The sequence below is a fragment of the Schistocerca piceifrons genome, chromosome 1, assembly GCF_021461385.2.
Source record: "Schistocerca piceifrons isolate TAMUIC-IGC-003096 chromosome 1, iqSchPice1.1, whole genome shotgun sequence".
NCBI lineage: Eukaryota > Metazoa > Arthropoda > Insecta > Orthoptera > Acrididae > Schistocerca > Schistocerca piceifrons.
Genome location: NC_060138.1, coordinates 961,481,748 through 961,501,185, shown reverse-complemented (window position 1 = coordinate 961,501,185; position 19,438 = coordinate 961,481,748). Strand labels below are relative to the sequence as shown.

The window sequence follows — 19,438 nt, the reverse complement described above, 5'->3', positions numbered from 1 at the left end:
TGTAAGATAGGATAATACGCACAACAGAGATTACTGCCAAAACATTGTGCACAAGTCAATAAGAGTGGAAACCCAAGAACATTATACAGTATGTGGTAGAGGAAGGGAGTGGGGGAAAAATGGATGGTTCAGAAAATAAGAGATATAGTGAACTAAAACGGAATGAAGAAAGGAATAGTTAGTGAGAAGAATGACGAGATTGAGGAAATTGAAGAAAATAATTAACATTAATTAAGTTCAGGTGGGTGGCACATACCAAGGACATGTTGTAATGTCAGATCCCACCTTCAGAGTTCTGAGAGACTGGTGTCTGGGGGGATGAATACATATGGTCTATGTGGTGAAGCAGGTACTGTGATGGCTTGTCATGTTGTAGAGCACGCTCTACAACAGTATATCGTGTGTTGCCAGTATATAACCTCCGCATATGCCCACTCATCCCGGCTGATATCTTAATGGTAGTCATATCAACTTTAATAGCATTATGTTTTGTTGGTTACAGGTCTGGTATAGGTAAAGGTGGGAGAGTCCATAAGACTAATCTTACAGTGGGGGACAGTCACACAGGTAGGAGCCACAGGGTAGGAAAATATTTGGGGCTCAATGGAAAGTTACTTTAGGTGCAGTGGGCAAAATGACTGACAGAATGGACCCCACTTCAAGGTATGATTTTAGGAAGTCATAGCATTGTTGAAGTAACTGATGAACACATTCAAGACCAGGGTGGTACTGAATGATGAGAAGCTGGTTTTTGGAAGGATCAACGGTCCCATGAACGAATTTGATAGCATGGGAAATCTGCTTTTGAAATAGGCTGGTAGGGTAATTACATTCGGTGAAGGCTCAGTTGAGAATGTTTGTGTATTTCTATAAAAGGTCTGCATCTGAACAAATATGTTTGCCTCGAATGCCAAGACTCTTGTGGAAGAGAATATTTGGGTTGTCATGGAAAGGATGGAAACTATCAACATGTAAAACAGTACAATATAAAGCAGATTCTCAGAACTCTGCAGCTGGGAACTGGCACTACATCCTGTCTTGTTCTTGCCACCTGCCTGGCCTTAATTTATATTAATCATTTTCTTTAAATTCGTTGGTCTCTGCATTTCTTCTTAATAAATATTCCTTTCTTCATCTCTTTTTAGTTTTATACCTCTTTTTTTCTGACCTGTCTTTTTTTCCCCTCACCCTCCAGTTCTACCATATGCAATGCACTTAGGTTTCCATTCTTATTAAGTCTTGTACAATGTTTTGTCAGTAATCTCTCTCTCGCTTATTACCTTATCTTCCATTTTGAGTAAGGCCTCAGGTTTAAAAATCTCATCCAATGCAGCCCCCAACAATCTGGCTTTCCTTCTCATCCCGTCTGGTAAGTCTTCCCTGACCCACGGTTCTGGGCGACTTTCTCAAACTCGTCATTTCCTAAACCTTGCCATTCCTTTTCCTTCATCCCTCTTTCCTTCCCCTTCAACCCTTCTGCCAGAAGGAGAGCCACTGGCTCCAAGATCATGCACATTTCTTTAACCCTTATATGTGTTTTCTCATGCCACTGCTCGAGGAGTAGATTTTCTTTAGCTATCCAATTATATTTTAAGAAACTGATTTTTTGTTGATATCCTAAAGTTATACAACACAATGCAGAAACACTAACATTTAGACTCAGACTTGATACTATACTGACCTAGGAAGTTTCAGTAATCAGCCTAACGCCCTCAGTGAAATGAGCACCTTAACTCCCTGACAAGGGACCCAAGTACATTTACATCCCACTATCAAATGGAGCCATATTACTAATATGGCTTGTTCTCATCCCTCACCTGAAGATTGATCCTGATCTGTCTGGAACACTTTGGCTCTAAGTACAACTACCATTTACAACATCTGAAACCCTCACGGTCAAGATAAAATAAGCTGCATTGCAGACCTTAGATGATTATAAAATGCAGTTACATTATGACGTGCGAGACAATTATTCATTTATTACAAGATCCACTGGAACATTATTTCATGAATGAAACTATAATAGCACTGTAAATATATGGACTTCAGGAAAATTTATAAATTGCAGCACTTAACTGTATCAGTACAGCTTAAAATTATGTTCATGCTGTATTACTAATGAAGAAGACACAAATTGTTGAAAAATGTGAAAACTATGAGCCTGGCTCTAACAAGTGCAAGCAGTTTCAATAGACTGATAATGTATTGACCTGGTACAGCAGCAGGTGCAAGATGAACATGAGGCCTTGATGTAGAACGAGTCTGTGTAGCTGTTGTAGGATACGTAGCAGTATTTCCACGTGCTTGGCTGTTTTGTCCGCCATTCCCAGCTGCAGGTGCTGGCACAGCTCCAGCAGTTACTCCACCTGTTGCACTATTTCCATTGTTCTGAGTACCACCCATGCGTCCCATCATATGACCACCCAAGGCATGTACTAAATTTTGAATAAACTCTGGTGGAGCTGCTCCACCCCAAGGGAAAGCTCCAGCACCTGAAACATGAAAAAGACAAAGCTTTGTGATCTATTGTATGCTTTGTGATCTATTGTATGTGTGTGCATATACAGGTCTTAAACCTGTTGTATATAAAAAAAATTCATATCACAGTGAAGTTGTCTAGACAGGTGCTCTGACACCAATAAGAGTGTCAGCATGCATATGACAGTGTCGCTAAATGGATTTTTGATTTCCGTGCACAGCTATCTAGTTTGATGCTCATCAACCTAATCAAGGTCTATTTCCTTATGATACAAAAATATTTTACACTGTGCAGAATTATGATACCAGCTTAGTACGGCTTCTCATGGATTTTGCATAATCATTTACCTATTCCCTTTCGGATACAAATTTGAACAGGTACTACGAACTGGATTTTCATATTCCCATAAACGCATCAAAAAAGTTTTGCATCACCCCAGTTGATGCTGACTGTGGATATTGTATCAGAGACACAGTCCCTTTGACTGTTCAGAGATGTCACTAAACCTGCCCAAAGATGTAAACAACCATGCATGAGGAACACCTATTAGATGGAGGGGGTCCAATAGCCCTTCAGTTCCAGTCATTCCACCAGGAAGGAGGTACACAGCTCGTGTTGTCTGTAGTTCAACCATGCCTATATGATCAATATCACGGTTTGATCGCGTCCCCACTGTTACTTTGTGCCAGGAAGGGTTCGCAACAAGGAAAGTGTCCAGGCGTCTCAGAGTGAACCAAAGCAATGTTGTTTAGACATGGAGGATATACAGAGAGACAGAAACTGTCGATGACATGCCTCGCTCAGGCCGCCCAAGTGCTACTACTGCAGAGGATGACTGCTACCTACGGATTACGGCTAGGAGGAACCCTGACAGCAACGCCACCAGGTTGAATAATGCTTTTTGTGCAGTCACAGGACATCGTGTTACAACAAACTGTGTGCAATAGGCTGCATAATACGCAACTTCATTCCTGATTTCCATGGTGAGGTCCATCTTTACAACCGCAACACAATGCAGCGCGGTACCGATGTGCGCAACGACATGCCGAATGGACTGCTCAGGATTGGCATCACGTTCTCTTCACCAGTGAGTGTTGCATATGCCTTCAACCAGACAATCGTCGGTGATGTGTTTTGAGGCATCCCGATCAGGCTGAATGCCTTAGACACACTATCCAGTGAGTGCAGCAAGGTAAAGGTTCCCTGATGTTTTGGGGTGGCATTATGTGGGGCAAATGTATGCCGCTGGTGGTCATGGAAGGTGCTGTAATGGCTGTATGATATGTGAATGCCATTCTCCAACTGATAGTGCAACCATATAGGTAGCATACTGGTGATGCATTCATCTTCAGGACGACAATTCACGCTCCCATCGTGCACATCTCGTGAATTACTTCCTTCAGGATAACGACATTGATTGACTAGAGTGGCCAGCATGTTCTCCAGACATGAACCCTATCGAACATGCCTGGGATAGATTGAAAAAGGCTGTTTATGGATGATGTGACCCACCAACCACTCTGAGGGGTCTGCGCCGAATCGAAGTTGAGGAGTGGGACAATCTGGACCAACAGTGCCTTGATGAACTTGTGGATACAGGCATGCATCAATGCAAGAGAACGTGCTGCTGGGTATTAGAGGTACCAGTGTGTACAGCAATCTGAACCACCACCTCCGAAGGTCTCGCTGTATGGAGGTACAACATGCAATGTGCGGTTTTGATGAGCAATAAAAAGGGCAGAAATGATGTTTATGTTGATCTCTATTCCAATTTTCTGTACAGGTTCTGGAACTCTCGGAACCAAGGTTTCCTCTTCCCACACCCTTGCCCTGCTATTCCTTACCCTTTCCTGCTCCACTATGGATTGTTGCTCCTATGTAAAACATTTCTGTCCCAGTCTGGTCAGAGTAGCCAGATATAGTGTTCAGTGTGTGTGTGTGTGTGTGTGTGTGTTTTTTTTTTCCTTTTTTCTTTTCTTTTTTTTTCTCCTGATGAAGGCTTTGGCTGAAAGCTTGACCTTTACAGTGAGTAGCAAAATCTTTTCCACAATTGTTGAATTACCTGAAAGTTATTTCAAGAGTATAAACAGCAGAAAAATTACTAAATAATACATAAGAATTTAAGCCTATATCAGTATTTTCGTGGTTTTGTCACCAGGAACCCTCTCTGTAGTGAGGGAACACAAATCAGTAAGGAAGATGTTTGATTTGAAAATTAAAATAAAATGACAAAACTTATTAAGAAGAATCCTGCTATAAGGATTTAAAATAGGACTGAAGATGACCTCCTCTTTGGTAATAGCTCCAAGCAGCATTCTGGATCATCTAGCAAGGGTGAAGAATCAGATGCCAGTTACGCTGAGAAGCGATCGTGCTTGATGTAGGTGAAACTGATGTTGTTGTTGTTGTGGTCTTCAGTCCTGAGACTGGTTTGATGCAGCTCTCCATGCTACTCTATCCTGTGCAAGCTTCTTCATCTCCCAGTACCTACTGCAACCTACATCCTTCTGAATCTGCTTAGTGTATTCATCTCTTGGTCTCCCTCTACGATTTTTACCCTCCACGCTGCCCTCCAATGCTAAATTTGTGATCCCTTGACGCCTCAAAACATGTCCTACCAACCGATCCCTTCTTCTAGTCAAGTTGTGCCACAAACTTCTCTTCTCCCCAATCCTATTCAATACCTCCTCATTAGTTATGTGATCTACCCACCTTATCTTCAGCATTCTTCTGTAGCACCACATTTCGAAAGCTTCTATTCTCTTCTTGTCCATACTAGTTATCGTCCATGTTTCACTTCCATACATGGCTACACTCCATACAAATACTTTCAGAAACGACTTCCTGACACTTAAATTTATACTTGATGTTAACAAATTTCTCTTCTTCAGAAACGCTTTGCCATTGCCAGTCTACATTTTATATCCTCTCTACTTCGATCATCATCAGTTATTTTACTCCCTAAATAGCAGAACTCCTTTACTACTTTAAGTGTCTCATTTCCTAATCTAATTCCCTCAGCATCACCCGATTTAATTTGATTACATTCCATTATCCTCGTTTTGCTTTTGTTGATGTTCATCTTATATCCTCCTTTCAAGACACTGTCCATTCCGTTCAACTGCTCTTCCAAGTCCTTTGCTGTCTTTGACAGAATTACAATGTCATCGGCGAACCTCAAAGTTTTTACTTCTTCTCCATGAATTTTAATACCTACTCCGAATTTTTCTTTTGTTTCCTTTACTGCTTGCTCAATATACAGATTGAATAACATCGGGGAGAGGCTACAACCCTGTCTCACTCCTTTCCCAACCACTGCTTCCCTTTCATGCCCCTCGATTCTTGTAACTGCCATCTGGTTTCTGTACAAATTGTAAATAGCCTTTCGCTTCCTGTATTTTACCCCTGCCACCTTTAGAATGTGAAAGAGAGTATACCAGTCAACATTGTCAAAAGCTTTCTCTAAGTCTACAAATGCTAGAAACGTAGGTTTGCCTTTTCTTAATCTTTCTTCTAAGATAAGACGTAAGGTCAGTATTGCCTCACATGTTCCAGTGTTTCTACGGAATCCAAACTGATCTTCCCCGAGGTCCGCTTCTACCAGTTTTTCCATTCGTCTGTAAAGAATTCGCGTTAGTATTTTGCAGCTGTGACTTATTAAACTGATAGTTCGGTATTTTTCACATCTGTCAACACCTGCTTTCTTTGGGATTGGAATTATTATATTATTCCTGAAGTCTGAGGGTATTTCACCTGTCTCATACATCTTGCTCACCAGATGGTAGAGTTTTGTCAGGACTGGCTCTCCCAAGGCCGTCAGTAGTTCTAATGGAATGTTGTCTACTCCCGGGGCCTTGTTTCGACTCAGGTCTTTCAGTGCTCTGTCAAACTCTTCACGCAGTATCATATCTCCCATTTCATCTTCATCTACATCCTCTTCCATTTCCATAATATTGTCCTCAAGTACATCGCCCTTGTATAAACCCTCTATATACTCCTTCCACCTTTCTGCCTTCCCTTCTTTGCTTAGAACTGGGTTGGCATCTGAGCTCTTGATATTCATACAAGTGGTTCTATTTTCTCCAAAGGTCTCTCTAATTTTCCTGTAGGCAGTATCTATCTTACCCCTCGTGAGATAAGGTTCTAAATCCTTACATTTGTCCTCTAGCCATCCCTGCTTAGCCATTTTGCACTTCCTGCCGATCTCATTTTTGAGACGTTTGTATTTCTTTTTGCCTGCTTCATTTACTGCGTTTTTATATTTTCTCCTTTCATCAATTTAATTCAATATTTCTTCTGTGACCCAAGGATTTCTACTAGCCCTCATCTTTTTACCTACTTGATCCTCTGCTGCCTTCATTACTTCATCCCTCAGAGCTACCCATTCTTCTTCTACTGTATTTCTTTCCCCCATTCCTGTCAATTGTTCCCTTATGCTCTCCCTGAAACTCTGTGCAACCTCTGGTTTAGTCAGTTTATCCAGGTCCCATCTCCTTAAATTCCCACCTTTTTGCAGTTTCTTCAGTTTCAATCTGCAGTTCATAACCAAGAGATTGTGGTCAGAATCCATATCTGCCCCTGGAAATGTGTTACAATTTAAAACCTGGTTCCTAAATCTCTGTCTTACCATTATATAATCTATCTGATACCTTTTAGTATCTCCAGGATTCTTCCAGGTATACAACCTTCTTTTATGATTCTTGAACCAAGTGTTCGCTATGATTAAGTTATGCTCTGTGCAAAATTCTACAAGGCGGCTTCCTCTTTCATTTCTTCCCCCCAAACCATATTCACCTACTATGTTTCCTTCTCTCCCTTTTCCTACTGACGAATTCCAGTCACCCATGACTATTACATTTTCGTCTCCCTTCACTACCTGAATAATTTCTTTTATGTGAAACTGATAGGTTGGAGTATATCGGTCCCATTGTGCAAGTTTTGATGTGTTCTGACCTGTACTCGTTATAAATTTGACAAAAACAATAAAAATTAATTGTTAATCTATTCAATGTTGTGCGAATTTTACCTCCATTCATCTAAATAAGAGTTTATTACATTTCTTCATTTGTTTGGCCACAGCGATCGTAAATACTTTATACTTGTTAAAAGTAATTGAAATCTGTATTTGCTACTATTAAAATGTGGAAGCAGACCACATTTCCATATGTAAAGTAGAAATCGAACACAAATGTTACAACTGACAATGTTTTCAATAGATAAGGTAAAACATATACATCTTTAGAAGTAGTAAAATAGCTTTCAAATACCTTTAATAATAAATTTGGATGATGCAGTAACTGCTATGTATTTTGTGGCAAAGTGTTGCTTTGCTGAATACATCAAACTTAAATCATACCAAATTCAAATACAAACAACATTTCTGCAATTTGGAACTCAATGTGTTACTTACGTCTACTTTTGTTTACAAGCATGCAGATGTGTTGAATGGACAGACATCTGCTAACTATGGGTGACTAGGCTGGCTGTGCTGAAACAGCTGTTGTGCCAACCGAGGCCATCCGATTTATATCTAAATATAGACTCATATTAGTCGCTGCACTATGGCTCTTCAAGTGAGCAAGTTGTACAAACAAGCTCATGCAGTTTTGCAAAACAAAGTCACTTTACTTTTTTTTTTAGAACAGCTATGGTATTAAGTTTTTCACCCAAGAAGGTACATGTACATGCACACCTCATTTTGAAATTTATTATTTATGATCCGTGGGGGGAAAAACTATTATAAGCCACACAATTTCTCCAAGCCAAAATTTAAGAGAAAAAGTGCAGCCTATATTCACTCAAATGTGGTAAACGGCAACTGACAACTTGCATTTTCGCAGTCAGCAGTTTCTACATAACATGGGCAGGCAGTGGATCAACAACGAACACAAAGGATCTATGAGATATGGGGCAATGCAGTTAGCAACCAGCAATGATAGGCGGGTTTGTGCAGTAGCAACATACAAGGAGCTGCAGTCGACGCTGCACGTAAGACCTCTCGGCAAAATTCACTATCAAATAACAAGTGGGTTTTGTTTCTTTAATGCAGAGTTCATTGTGTAGTGGTAACTGCTATTCATACACTAAACTTTATGATCAACGGAGTGAATTTGTTAGGTAAATACCAAGATATAAAGTGCCTTGTTAATTCTATGCCTTCATCAATATTACTTGTTAGAAGACTGACAAAAATGGCTCTCATAAACAGAGTGGTAACTTTTAACAGCAATTATGCAGGCGACTTTAAATCAATAGAAATAAAAGCAGAATTCAATGAATCATTTCTGCAAATGAGCAAAGGACCACCTCAAATGAACAAAAGATTTGATCAAATAGATGAAATATTTCCTAGATTTAATGATAAACTGCTCAATTTTGGTTATCACTTTGTTAGCAGGTAACACAAAATAAAAAGACAATAAATTTAAGGAGATAAAGAAACAGGTACAAGATCTCTATTAAGATTTTGATTTGATGGAAAAAAAAACAATGTTGAGCATGGAGATAACACACCGCCAGGGGGAGGAGGGGCAGGGGAGGAGGGTGAATCTTAAAATCAAAAAACAATTCATGTAGAGTAACGAAATTTTGGGAATACATTTGTCCAGGTATCATATTTAAGTGATTAGAATTGCAAGATCACAGGTTAATGTAAGTGCAAGACAAGCCACTGCAAAAGTGAAATGTTGGTACACCAATAACCGCTGTAACCACCACAATGCTGAATGGAAATATGTAAACAAGAACGCATTGTGTTGTACAGGTGCTGGGTGTCAGTTTGTAGGGTGGAGTTCCATGCCTGTGGCACTTGGTCAGTCAATACAGGGACAGTTAATGATGTTTGTTGGTGAGCCTGGAGTTGTTGGCCAATGATGTCCCATATGTTCTCAACAGGAGATGGATCTGTTGATCAAGCAGGTTAGGGCAAAATGTCAAACACTGTAGAGCATGGTGGGTTGCAACGGCAGTATCAGGGGTCAGCACTATCCTGTTGGACAACACCCTTTGAATGCTGTTCATGAATCACCAGATTGAGATACAAATTTTCAGTCAGGCAGCATGCGATAACCTTGAGAGTGATCCTGCCGTCATACGAAATCTCAAGTCAAACCGTAAACCCAGGTGTGGATCCAGTGTGTCTAGGATGCATAGAGACTGGTTGCACACCTTCAACTGGCCTCCTCCTAACCAACATACAGCCATAATTGGTGTCAAGGCAAACCAGCTTGCATCAGAAAACATAATAGGCCTCCACCCTGGAATATAATGAGCCCTTGCATGACACCACTGAAGTCACGAATGGCAGTGATTTGGGATCAATAGAATGCACGCTACAGGGCATCTGGCTCCGAGCTGTCCTTAAAATAACCAATTTGTAACAGTTCGTTTTGTCACTGTGCCAACTGCTGCTGCAGATGCAGTACAATGCGCCAGAGCCAAACGCTGATTATGGTTGTGCTCCCTCGCGGTAGTGCTATGTGGCTGTCCAGAGCCCTGTCTTCTAATAGCCCTATGCCAGGAGCTCATCCAAACTCAGTGAAGTGCTGATAATGGTATCACTTTAAAGGCATTCTAGACTATTATCAACTCACCACCTCCAATCTCAAAGGTAACTCATAATATTCTTCTCGGGTATGCAGCCGGATCATAACGTCTTCATGACACAATATTTCCGCGGTCCATCTGGCCGCCATCTTCAGGTGAGAGTGCTGGTGCACGAACTCGCCGGAACTGACTTCCTAGCGCAAGCTGCGGCCCCTATATAGGCCAGCAGAAGACCCACAACGCGTGCGCGAGAAGGTCCCGTAACTGCCCTCTAGCGCAGTAAACATACCGCGCCGCCAGTGGTGGAAATAGGCGAAATCGAGATATCGCTGTCAAAAATTAAAAAACTTTTTATTCCGACGATCGAAACACAGACCGTTGTTTTTTGATGTCAGATAACACCGGGTCCCAAGTCTTACTTAAAAGATAGCCCTTGTCTCTATTAAGAAGATTGTCAGATAAACGAATCTCTATGGATTCTTTTAAAACACAGTCCCAATAGCGAGATGCAGGGGCAACCAATTGTGTCTTGTCATAGAGCATTCTGTGTCCTTCGGTGAGACAGTGCTCCGCCACTGCAGACTTCTCAGGTTGAAGCAGCCGTGTGTGCCGCTGATGCTCAACACATCGGTCCTGAATGGTCCGGATTGTCTGCCCAATATAAGCCTTCCCACAATGGCAAGGGATCTTGTACACGCCGGGCTTCCTCAAACCCAAGTCATCCTTTACAGAGCCAAGGAGCGCTCTAATCTTGGCTGGCGGACGAAAAATACTTTTGATGTGGTATCTTTTCAGAATTCTTCCTATCTTCGAGGAAATGCTCCCAGCAAAAGGCAAAAAGGCCACCGATTTGCAGGTATCTTCTGGTGGTTCAGGTGAAGGTCCATACTGGAAAGCACGACGGATCTGTTTATCTGTATAGCCATTCTGCTTGAACACAACCTTAAGATGGTCCAATTCTTGTGTCAAGCTTTCTCCATCTGAAATGGCATAAGCTCTTCTCGCCAACGTCCGCAGGACCCCTGTACGCTGGAACGATGGATGACAGCTAGAAGCATGCAGGTAACGGTCGGTGTGCGTAGGCTTTCGATAAACACTGTGTCCCAGTGTCCCATCATCCTTTCTGTACACCAGAACATCCAGAAACGGAAGCTTCCCATCACTTTCCACCTCCATGGTAAACTTGATGCTAGGATGCAGGGAATTAAAATGATCTAGGAGGCGGTCAAGAGCTTCTCTCCCATGAGGCCACACCATAAACGTATCGTCAACGTACCTCCAAAAACAAGTTGGTTTTAAGGACGCCGTCTTCAGCGCCATGTCCTCAAAATCTTCCATAAAAAGATTGGCGACTATTGGGGACAATGGGCTCCCCATAGCCACTCCGTCAGTCTGTTCAAAATATTTGTCATTAAATAAGAAGTACGTCGACGTCAGCACGTGGTGACAAAGCCTGGTTGTTTCCTCATCCAGTTTCTCACCAATTAATTGCAAGGATTCTTCCAGAGGAACCCGGGTAAAAAGCGACACGACATCAAAGCTCACAAGTAAATCCGAGGGACTAAGAGACAAGGACTTCAATCTCTGAATAAACACCATAGAATTGGAAATGTGATGTTCGCATTTACCGACGTGAGGGCCAAGAACAGATGCCAAATACTTGGCTAAATTGTAGGTAGGAGCACCCAAATTACTCACGATCGGACGAAGCGGGACCCCTTGCTTATGAATCTTGGGTAGACCGTATAATCTCGGTGGCACGGCAGCACCAGGACGAATTGCAATTAATTGGTGAGAAACTGGATGAGGAAGACGGCGTCCTTAAAACCAACTTGTTTTTGGAGGTACGTTGACGATACGTTTATGGTGTGGCCTCATGGGAGAGAAGCTCTTGACCGCCTCCTAGATCATTTTAATTCCCTGCATCCTAGCATCAAGTTTACCATGGAGGTGGAAAGTGATGGGAAGCTTCCGTTTCTGGATGTTCTGGTGTACAGAAAGGATGATGGGACACTGGGACACAGTGTTTATCGAAAGCCTACGCACACCGACCGTTACCTGCATGCTTCTAGCTGTCATCCATCGTTCCAGCGTACAGGGGTCCTGCGGACGTTGGCGAGAAGAGCTTATGCCATTTCAGATGGAGAAAGCTTGACACAAGAATTGGACCATCTTAAGGTTGTGTTCAAGCAGAATGGCTATACAGATAAACAGATCCGTCGTGCTTTCCAGTATGGACCTTCACCTGAACCACCAGAAGATACCTGCAAATCGGTGGCCTTTTTGCCTTTTGCTGGGAGCATTTCCTCGAAGATAGGAAGAATTCTGAAAAGATACCACATCAAAAGTATTTTTCGTCCGCCAGCCAAGATTAGAGCGCTCCTTGGCTCTGTAAAGGATGACTTGGGTTTGAGGAAGCCCGGCGTGTACAAGATCCCTTGCCATTGTGGGAAGGCTTATATTGGGCAGACAATCCGGACCATTCAGGACCGATGTGTTGAGCATCAGCGGCACACACGGCTGCTTCAACCTGAGAAGTCTGCAGTGGCGGAGCACTGTCTCACCGAAGGACACAGAATGCTCTATGACAAGACACAATTGGTTGCCCCTGCATCTCGCTATTGGGACTGTGTTTTAAAAGAATCCATAGAGATTCGTTTATCTGACAATCTTCTTAATAGAGACAAGGGCTATCTTTTAAGTAAGACTTGGGACCCGGTGTTATCTGACATCAAAAAACGACGGTCTGTGTTTCGATCGTCGGAATAAAAAGTTTTTTAATTTTTGACAGCGATATCTCGATTTCGCCTATTTCCACCACTGGCGGCGCGGTATGTTTACTGCGCTAGAGGGCAGTTACGGGACCTTCTCGCGCACGCGTTGTGGGTCTTCTGCTGGCCTATATAGGGGCCGCAGCTTGCGCTAGGAAGTCAGTTCCGGCGAGTTCGTGCACCAGCACTCTCACCTGAAGATGGCGGCCAGATGGACCGCGGAAATATTGTGTCATGAAGACGTTATGATCCGGCTGCATACCCGAGAAGAATATTATCAATTATTACGCCGGGAAAGCCTTCGTAGCCACATCAGAAGCCTCTACGGGGAGGAGATGGTGGAACGTGTGAAGAAGTTTGATAAACTTCGTAAGAAGAAAGGCAAGTTGCTGAGTGCCCTCGCCTTTTTGCTGAGATGCCGCGATGGAAGAGTAATACCTAAGTTTGCTAGATTTGTGCATTTTATTGATACGAAAACGGCCAACAACATCAAGAAGCGTGCCAGTTTCGCCTTAGTCAAGGAGCGCATTCGCTTCACTCGAAGACAACTGGATCTACTATCCAAGGATTTACTTTTCTTGCACTTGGAGTTATCGTCGCTGCTGTCGGACGCATCCTGGGAATGGGTGGATATTTCTTCTTGGGCACTATCAGATTGGACGCATAGGAGCGCTGTCATGAAACAGTCTTCAAAGTTTCAACGGCTTTCTTCTCAACCCACGACATCTGATGACGACACCCGTCGACGGACAGTGATTAACCTCACGAGTAAAGAACTGGACGACGCCACGCTGTCAGTGTTGGAGAAAGGCCTGAATTTTGCCCCTACACCGAGGAATGTGCCTATCACCGAAATCACCTGCGCAGTCGAACAAGCAGTGTCCAGCTTTTCGGAGGACCAAGCTGAAGAGATTAGGCAAGAGGTCTCACATACATTGCGGCGGGCGCCGCCTCCACGGAGTAACATCTCCTCTCTCGAGAGGGCAGCCGTCCGGTCCATTAGAGAAGACTAAGATCTGATAGTTCTACCAGCAGACAAAGGGAACGCAACGGTTCTTCTGTCCCGTGATGACTATCTGGGAAAGATGGATCTCTTACTTGAAGACTCAGCATACAGAACATTGCAGGACGACCCAACTGAACGGATTAAACGGAAGACGCTTTCACTGCTGAAGAAGAGTTCTTTACCTGACGACGTTCTTAAAAAACTTCGTCCTGGTGCTGCCGTGCCACCGAGATTATACGGTCTACCCAAGATTCATAAGCAAGGGGTCCCGCTTCGTCCGATCGTGAGTAATTTGGGTGCTCCTACCTACAATCTAGCCAAGTATTTGGCATCTGTTCTTGGCCCTCACGTTGGTAAATGCGAACATCACATTTCCAATTCTATGGTGTTTATTCAGAGATTGAAGTCCTTGTCTCTTAGTCCCTCGGATTTACTTGTGAGCTTTGATGTCGTGTCGCTTTTTACCCGGGTTCCTCTGGAAGAATCCTTGCAATTAATTGGTGAGAAACTGGATGAGGAAACAACCAGGCTTTGTCACCACGTGCTGACGTCGACGTACTTCTTATTTAATGACAAATATTTTGAACAGACTGACGGAGTGGCTATGGGGAGCCCATTGTCCCCAATAGTCGCCAATCTTTTTATGGAAGATTTTGAGGACATGGCGCTGAAGACGGCGTCCTTAAAACCAACTTGTTTTTGGAGGTACATTGACGATACGTTTATGGTGTGGCCTCATGGGAGAGAAGCTCTTGACCGCCTCCTAGATCATTTTAATTCCCTGCATCCTAGCATCAAGTTTACCATGGAGGTGGAAAGTGATGGGAAGCTTCCGTTTCTGGATGTTCTGGTGTACAGAAAGGATGATGGGACACTGGGACACAGTGTTTATCGAAAGCCTACGCACACCGACCGTTACCTGCATGCTTCTAGCTGTCATCCATCGTTCCAGCGTACAGGGGTCCTGCGGACGTTGGCGAGAAGAGCTTATGCCATTTCAGATGGAGAAAGCTTGACACAAGAATTGGACCATCTTAAGGTTGTGTTCAAGCAGAATGGCTATACAGATAAACAGATCCGTCGTGCTTTCCAGTATGGACCTTCACCTGAACCACCAGAAGATACCTGCAAATCGGTGGCCTTTTTGCCTTTTGCTGGGAGCATTTCCTCGAAGATAGGAAGAATTCTGAAAAGATACCACATCAAAAGTATTTTTCGTCCGCCAGCCAAGATTAGAGCGCTCCTTGGCTCTGTAAAGGATGACTTGGGTTTGAGGAAGCCCGGCGTGTACAAGATCCCTTGCCATTGTGGGAAGGCTTATATTGGGCAGACAATCCGGACCATTCAGGACCGATGTGTTGAGCATCAGCGGCACACACGGCTGCTTCAACCTGAGAAGTCTGCAGTGGCGGAGCACTGTCTCACCGAAGGGGACAGAATGCTCTATGACAAGACACAATTGGTTGCCCCTGCATCTCGCTATTGGGACTGTGTTTTAAAAGAATCCATAGAGATTCGTTTATCTGACAATCTTCTTAATAGAGACAAGGGCTATCTTTTAAGTAAGACTTGGGACCCGGTGTTATCCGACATCAAAAAACAACGGTCTGTGTTTCGATCGTCGGAATAAAAAGTTTTTTAATTTTTGACAGCGATATCTCGATTTCGCCTATTTCCACCACTGGCGGCGCGGTATGTTTACTGCGCTAGAGGGCAGTTACGGGACCTTCTCGCGCATGCGTTGTGGGTCTTCTGCTGGCCTATATAGGGGCCGCAGCTTGCGCTAGGAAGTCAGTTCCGGCGAGTTCGTGCACCAGCACTCTCACCTGAAGATGGCGGCCAGATGGACCGCGGAAATATTGTGTCATGAAGACGTTATGATCCGGCTGCATACCCGAGAAGAATATTATCAATTATTACGCCGGGAAAGCCTTCGTAGCCACTCAAAGGTAACTAATTAAATGCTCATGACCATTACAGCATGTATTTGAAGCAAGCCCGATTTGCAGCCTCATAGTGCTGTCACTGGTGCCACTCTTATACAACAAGTGCAAAATTTGAATACACATCTCTTAGATGTAGAAACATGCATACTAACTTTATTTCATGTCGCACAACTCCTCCTTGGTGTTGTGAAGGGGTAGGCTTCTACACAATTTACAATTAAATACTGTGAAGTGGAGAGTCACATAGAATCTACCGACAATTACTATCATCTTTGTACCCTTTGTATTCTGTGTAGAGAAGCAATATTTTTCTCCTACTACAATGAAGTACCCATTTTCTGGTTGCAATTTAGCTCAGATACGAGAGTGCAACAAAAATGGTAATGCTAGTAGTTTAAATGCTTGAGGTAACAGAATATCCCCTGGGAGTATCCCAGTACAAGAAACACTGTTCTCTAAGTAAACTTGCAGGTATTCTAACTTAGCAATTTAGCAACAAAATTATACAATGTTGGGCTTCTAGAGCAGCAGGTACTTCCAGGTTAATGGAAGTTCATTGCAGACAGCTTACTACGTACCTCCTATGAATAATAAGTTAATTTTCTCGTAGTTAGTTAGTTATTTAGTAAGTTAATGATGAGTACATACCATTGCCATCTGTTCCTCCATTTCCACCGTTCCCTCCATTACTATTGGTAACAACTGTGGCCTCAAGAGAATCTATGGTGATACTGCTAGGTCCAACTTCCATGAAAAATTCCACATTTCCAGGAGTAATGTGAAATGTGGGATGAGGAACACTGTTACCTTCTGAAAAAAGTGCACATCAACTTGAAAACAGGACTAAATAAAAATCAGTAAACATTGTTTAAAATCACAAAACAATTAGTTTGGTCAACAAGAGGAGAATTAGAGGAAAAATTTCATGTTGTTGCAAAATTCTGTACATTGGTACGGAGGGCCGTAATGAATAACATATTAAAAATCCTGACCAGTGGGATGTGGCGCCATGGCAAGGTCACTTTTTTAGTGTTTTCTTGAATATCTCTAAAACCGCAGCATCAAGTGAAAATGTTTTCCAGTACAAAATTAAACTACGTTTTACTTCTTACAACAGAAGGTTATATTCACTTTTCCCAACATTTCTCATGTTGTGGGGGATGGGAAATTTGCAGATTATTAAAAACAGTGTTTTAATGGTATAAAATTATTGTACATATATTATGAGATAAATTGTGTTCTGTGTGTGTAACAGGATGGAAAGACTGGGTCAGAGGTTAGAAGCATGAGGGAAGGTAGGTCGCTGGATTATGGTCATGCAGTTTTCTCCTTCATAGGTCTGTGAAATTAAGAGCGAGCAGGCAATTCCTCATTTCCTCTAGTATACTATGTCATCATAAAAAGCAACTACAGGATGTTTCACAAAGTTATAACAACCCTTCCGCAGTTCGTCTTATGAATCACTGGCGACAGACACACTGTGTAGATATGCTTGGGGGCGTTCATTTTCCACAAAGTGCATTAACTTTATATGAACTACAGAAATAAATTACTAATAATACTAATGCAAGAAATGTGTGTGGACTGGAACCTCTGCACACTCTTCTACAATGTTAGAGGGAACTTGATTCTCAGTCATCCTGCACAGCAGCTGGAGCATTCTTTCAGGAAAGGCAACTCCCCACAAGCTCCCCATGTCGAGGACTGCTTGCTTTGAGGTTTATGTATACCCCCACAGCATCTCCTATCCTGTTCTCTCATATGGAACTTCAGATATTTCAATGTAAGATGAGCAACGCATTACAGCAGATTACTGTTCTAGATTTGAACATGATCAGTCCTATTCCATTAGACATAATGACATTCAACTTTCAAGATACACTGTGGATTTATGGTGAATGGCTCCACTGAGTGCATACTTTTCTACACGTGCCAGCATTTCCTGAATGGAAGAGGTTTATGCAGTCTACTGTTAACAGAATTAATGGTTAGAGAAGTGCAGTAGCTTTCTGGTCATTCATTAATGCACCCCCAAAGTAACTACAAAATGGTTACACATCTTTACAGAATGCTGTCAATGACAGACACTCAGCAAATGCCACATTTAACAATCCAATTCCTTCCCACCAACACTACTTAAGTCACTGACAACATTACACTTACAAATGAAGCACTTCTCAACGACAGTTTATAGGAATATATTTCACATAAAAGCCCACTAACAATTACAAGTTAAGAACTCACTCAATAAACTGGAAATAACTCCACAATATAAACATGAGGCCATGAAGTTATTTTGCCTTCTTACATACGAGAACGGAACAGGAAATGCTGGGAAGATGTGGTCTGTCTGTAAACTAAAAAGCAAGCAGCACTCGTGGTGAAGGCAGTCCCCTTTCCTGCTGGAAAAATTCTTCAACTGCCATAAAGAATGACTAAGAATTAATTTCCCCTGTAGGAGTGTAGAACATCATACAGAATCGCACCACATGCATTTTTTGAGTTTGTATTGTTACCAATTCATGTCTGTAGTCAATGTAGTGTTAACACAATTTGTGGAAAATAAATAACCCCTAGGAGTGTCACTGCATGTCCACTGATTCATAACGTGTGCTGTGGAAGGGTTGGTACAACTTCATGAAATACACTGTAGTTGCTTTCCATGACAGCGTGCAGTAGAGTGAATGGGGAATTGTTAGCTCACTCTTCATTCTACAAACCTACAAAGAAAGTAAGAGCATGGCCACAACTAAACAAACTACTTTCTCTTGTGCTTCTAACCTCCATTCCTGCCATTTCACCCTGTTACACCCACGCAATTTATCCCTTAATGCAGTTATACTGCACTTAAACGTAATACAAACTTTAAAATTTGTTCTTAACCCACTTAATTTAACAGTAAAAAGTAATTTTATACCATTAAAACACTGTTTTTAATAATCTGATTTTTCCATGCCCTGCATGAGGAAATTTTTAGTCCTAGAGACAAAAATGAATGGAACATTCTTTTGCATGAAGTTTAATGTGCTTTAATTTTGTAGTGGGAAACATTTTTGCTAGATGGTGTAGATAAAAAAAAAAGTCTAGAGGTACAAAAGGGAAGGAGTAGTTGAGAATGGATTGAGACATGGTTGTAGCCTATTCCCGATGTTATTCAATCTGTATATTGAGCAAGCAGTAAAGGAAACAAAAATTTGGAGCAGTAATTAAAATCCATGGAGAAGAAATAAAAATGTTGAGGTTTGCCGGCAACATTGTAATACTGTCAGAGACAGTGAAGAACCTAAAAGAGCAGTTGAACGGTATGGGCAGTGTCTTCAACGTAGGATATAAGATGAACATCACCAATATCAAAACAAGGATAATGGAATGTAGTCAAATCAGGTGATGCTGAGGGAATTACATCAGGAAATAAGACAAAGTAGTAAATGAGTTCTGCTATTTGGGGAGCAAAATAACTGATGATGGTCAAAGTAGAGAGGATATAAAATGAAGACTGGCAATGGCAAAGAAAGCGTTTCTGAAGAAGAGAAATTTGTTAACATCAAGTATAGATTTAAGTGTCAGGAAGTCGTTTCTGAAAGTATTTGTATGGAGTGTAGCCATGTATGGAAGTGAAATGTGGACGATAACTGATTTAGACAAGAAGAGAGTAGAAGCTTTCAAAATGTGGTGCTATAGAATAATGCTG

General features: G+C 42.2%; 1 protein-coding gene across 8 annotated transcripts in view; it reads right to left on the bottom strand.

Moving 5' to 3' along the window:
- LOC124719303 (large proline-rich protein BAG6) overlaps positions 1 to 19,438 on the bottom strand; it is a 240,856-nt gene that overhangs the window by 99,601 nt on the left and 121,817 nt on the right. For all 8 annotated transcript variants that reach the window (XM_047248444.1, XM_047244970.1, XM_047248452.1 and 5 more), the window contains 2 exons: positions 16,396 to 16,557; positions 2,211 to 2,492 (listed from right to left, as the gene is read on the bottom strand). In XM_047248444.1, coding sequence (XP_047104400.1) covers positions 2,211 to 2,492; positions 16,396 to 16,557 — 444 coding nt within the window. The remainder of the gene's footprint in view (positions 1 to 2,210; positions 2,493 to 16,395; positions 16,558 to 19,438) is intronic.